Below are 2,129 nucleotides of genomic sequence, written 5' to 3' on the forward strand. Positions count from 1 at the left end.
CGTGGGCTTCACCTGCAGGGTCATATAGACGCACGGAAATTTACCAAGGGAAGAGAAAAGAACAAAACTCAACAAACACCACAAACTAATTCAGATTGTTCTTTCCTCTGGATTTCTGCCTTCAATATATATATATATTTAAAAATATTGCTTTAGTTCCAGAAATTATTTTTAAAAGTCATTCTCTACGCATATAATCAAGTTGTAGCCTTATATATATAAATGTGTATATATAAATGTGTATATATATATATATATATATATATATATATATATACATGCATGTGTATATATAAGGCAGAAATCCATCACCTGTCGTGTTTGTTTATTTGTGGGAAAATATTTTGATAGTCATCACAATCAGGTCCGTAAATGTTCTCGTTGTGTCTATTTCTAAGAGTCCAGTCAAACATAGTGTCTAATGCGCACATTACGCATAACGCTCTATGCGTAATTACGCACCAAAATGGGAATCACTGCTGGAGACCATTGTTGGCTCGGTGTTCTCCTCACAAGTTTCCCATAATGCAAAGATGCTGGTGGCAGTATTTTAATGGCCATCAACTCTCCCTTTCTAGAGGAACAGACCAGCAGAGGGAAACAGATGCATAAACATTTCGGGGCATCTTTCTCCTCGGCAGCAACAGACTCCTCCTATTCCCCACGTCCAATTAGTTATTATGGTCCGGCCCTTTAAGACGCAGCAGCGGGTCAGCAAGTAGTGTAGTGTTTCTCTAATTGAACTTCGCCCAATCAACAATAACTCGTTAGCAGTCGCTTTCTTTTTCTTGCTGCTTGAGACAGCTTTTTTTCCCCTTGCAGGGATTCACCCCCCTCCAGTCTGTTACTTCCTAAAGATCTACATGGAGCTTGGCAGAGGACCTGCGAATCTCTGAGGGGAATACAGTCCGGCTGCCTTTGCAACTACGCCCGAAGCATGGTTATTTTGGAGGAAAGCTCTCAGGCGAACTAAGTTGCGACATTCGGCTTTAAAGTGTCAAAAAATAGAGGAGGACTCCGAAGGCGCCGAGCACCAGAGGAAACACTTGTGGACGCTTTAAACGACCATTTGAATGAAATAATCAACTTTCGTGGAAGCAGCGATTCTTCGGGACTGCGATGACCTCCAGTAAAGACATGAAGGCAGGTTCTGTGTTGCAGTCCGGCGGCGAGGAGAGGAGACGGGCTCCCTTGGACCAGCTGCCGCCGCCGGCCAACTCCAACAAGCCTTTAACGCCGTTCAGCATTGAGGATATCCTTAACAAACCCTCGGTGAAGAAGACGGTGGCCAGTATCTGTCCGCCGAGAGTGCTGGAGAAAGTCACGGGCTCTAACTCGGCGAGGAACGGGATCACCACTCCCTCCTCGCCGCTGTGCGCGCTGGAGGAGTTGGCCAGCAAAACGTTTAAGGGTCTGGAAGTCAGCGTTATCCAGGCAGCGGAAGGTAAAGACTGGCTTTTTTGTATTTGTAGGTCAAATCTAAATTTCCGGACAGACAGTTTAACTTTAAAACAGTGATCAGACTCTCAGCTGAAATCACAGACAGCTGGGTTTGTTTTGACTTTTAGTGTGGACATGTTAAGGACAGCTCTATGGGAATGTGTACAAAACACAAACTAATGCATACTAATACTACATTTACGCACTGAAATGTTCATGCATGTGATCTATAAACTGCTAAAACTGGCCCATATACTGGCTGCTACAGCAGTTCACATGCTGTCAAAGAGTCAATCAGCCATTATGGCCAACTGCCTGTAGTGTCATGCTGAATACAAACGGGCAGATCACCTTAAATGACACATGGATATTGTGTATTTGTGATCCATTACAAAACTAATGGACCTAACAATCCAAATGTTTGGTTCATTTCTTGTTTAATTAATAATATGGTAGAAAACTCAGCAGTGGGATGAATTATGAGCTCAGCTGGATCCAGCAGCAGCTCCCGACCCGCCAACTTCTTAAAAGTTGCTGTTTAAATCGAGTGGGAGAAATTGAACGTTTTGTTTTTAAGGAAAAAGACAGAGCCGAGCCTGTGAACCGAGGACAGGCCTGTTGTGTTCTGCAGTGCCCTCTGTTGCTGCTGTAGTTTGTGTGTGTATGTGTGTGTGGTTATGGTGGTGGTG

At 43.8% G+C, this 2,129-nt stretch overlaps 1 protein-coding gene across 1 annotated transcript in view; it reads left to right on the forward strand.

Moving 5' to 3' along the window:
• Window positions 1-631: 631 nt before the first annotated feature.
• Window positions 632-2,129, forward strand: part of lbx2 (ladybird homeobox 2) — a 2,791-nt gene continuing 1,293 nt past the window's right edge. The window contains exon 1 of the mRNA XM_023393591.2: window positions 632-1,444. Coding sequence (XP_023249359.1) covers window positions 1,120-1,444 — 325 coding nt within the window. The 5' untranslated portion in view covers window positions 632-1,119. The remainder of the gene's footprint in view (window positions 1,445-2,129) is intronic.

The sequence above is a fragment of the Seriola lalandi genome, unplaced genomic scaffold, assembly GCF_002814215.2.
Source record: "Seriola lalandi dorsalis isolate HSWRI2012SDOR001 ecotype SW California unplaced genomic scaffold, Sedor1 jcf7180002054940, whole genome shotgun sequence".
NCBI classification, from domain to species: Eukaryota; Metazoa; Chordata; class Actinopteri; order Carangiformes; family Carangidae; genus Seriola; species Seriola lalandi.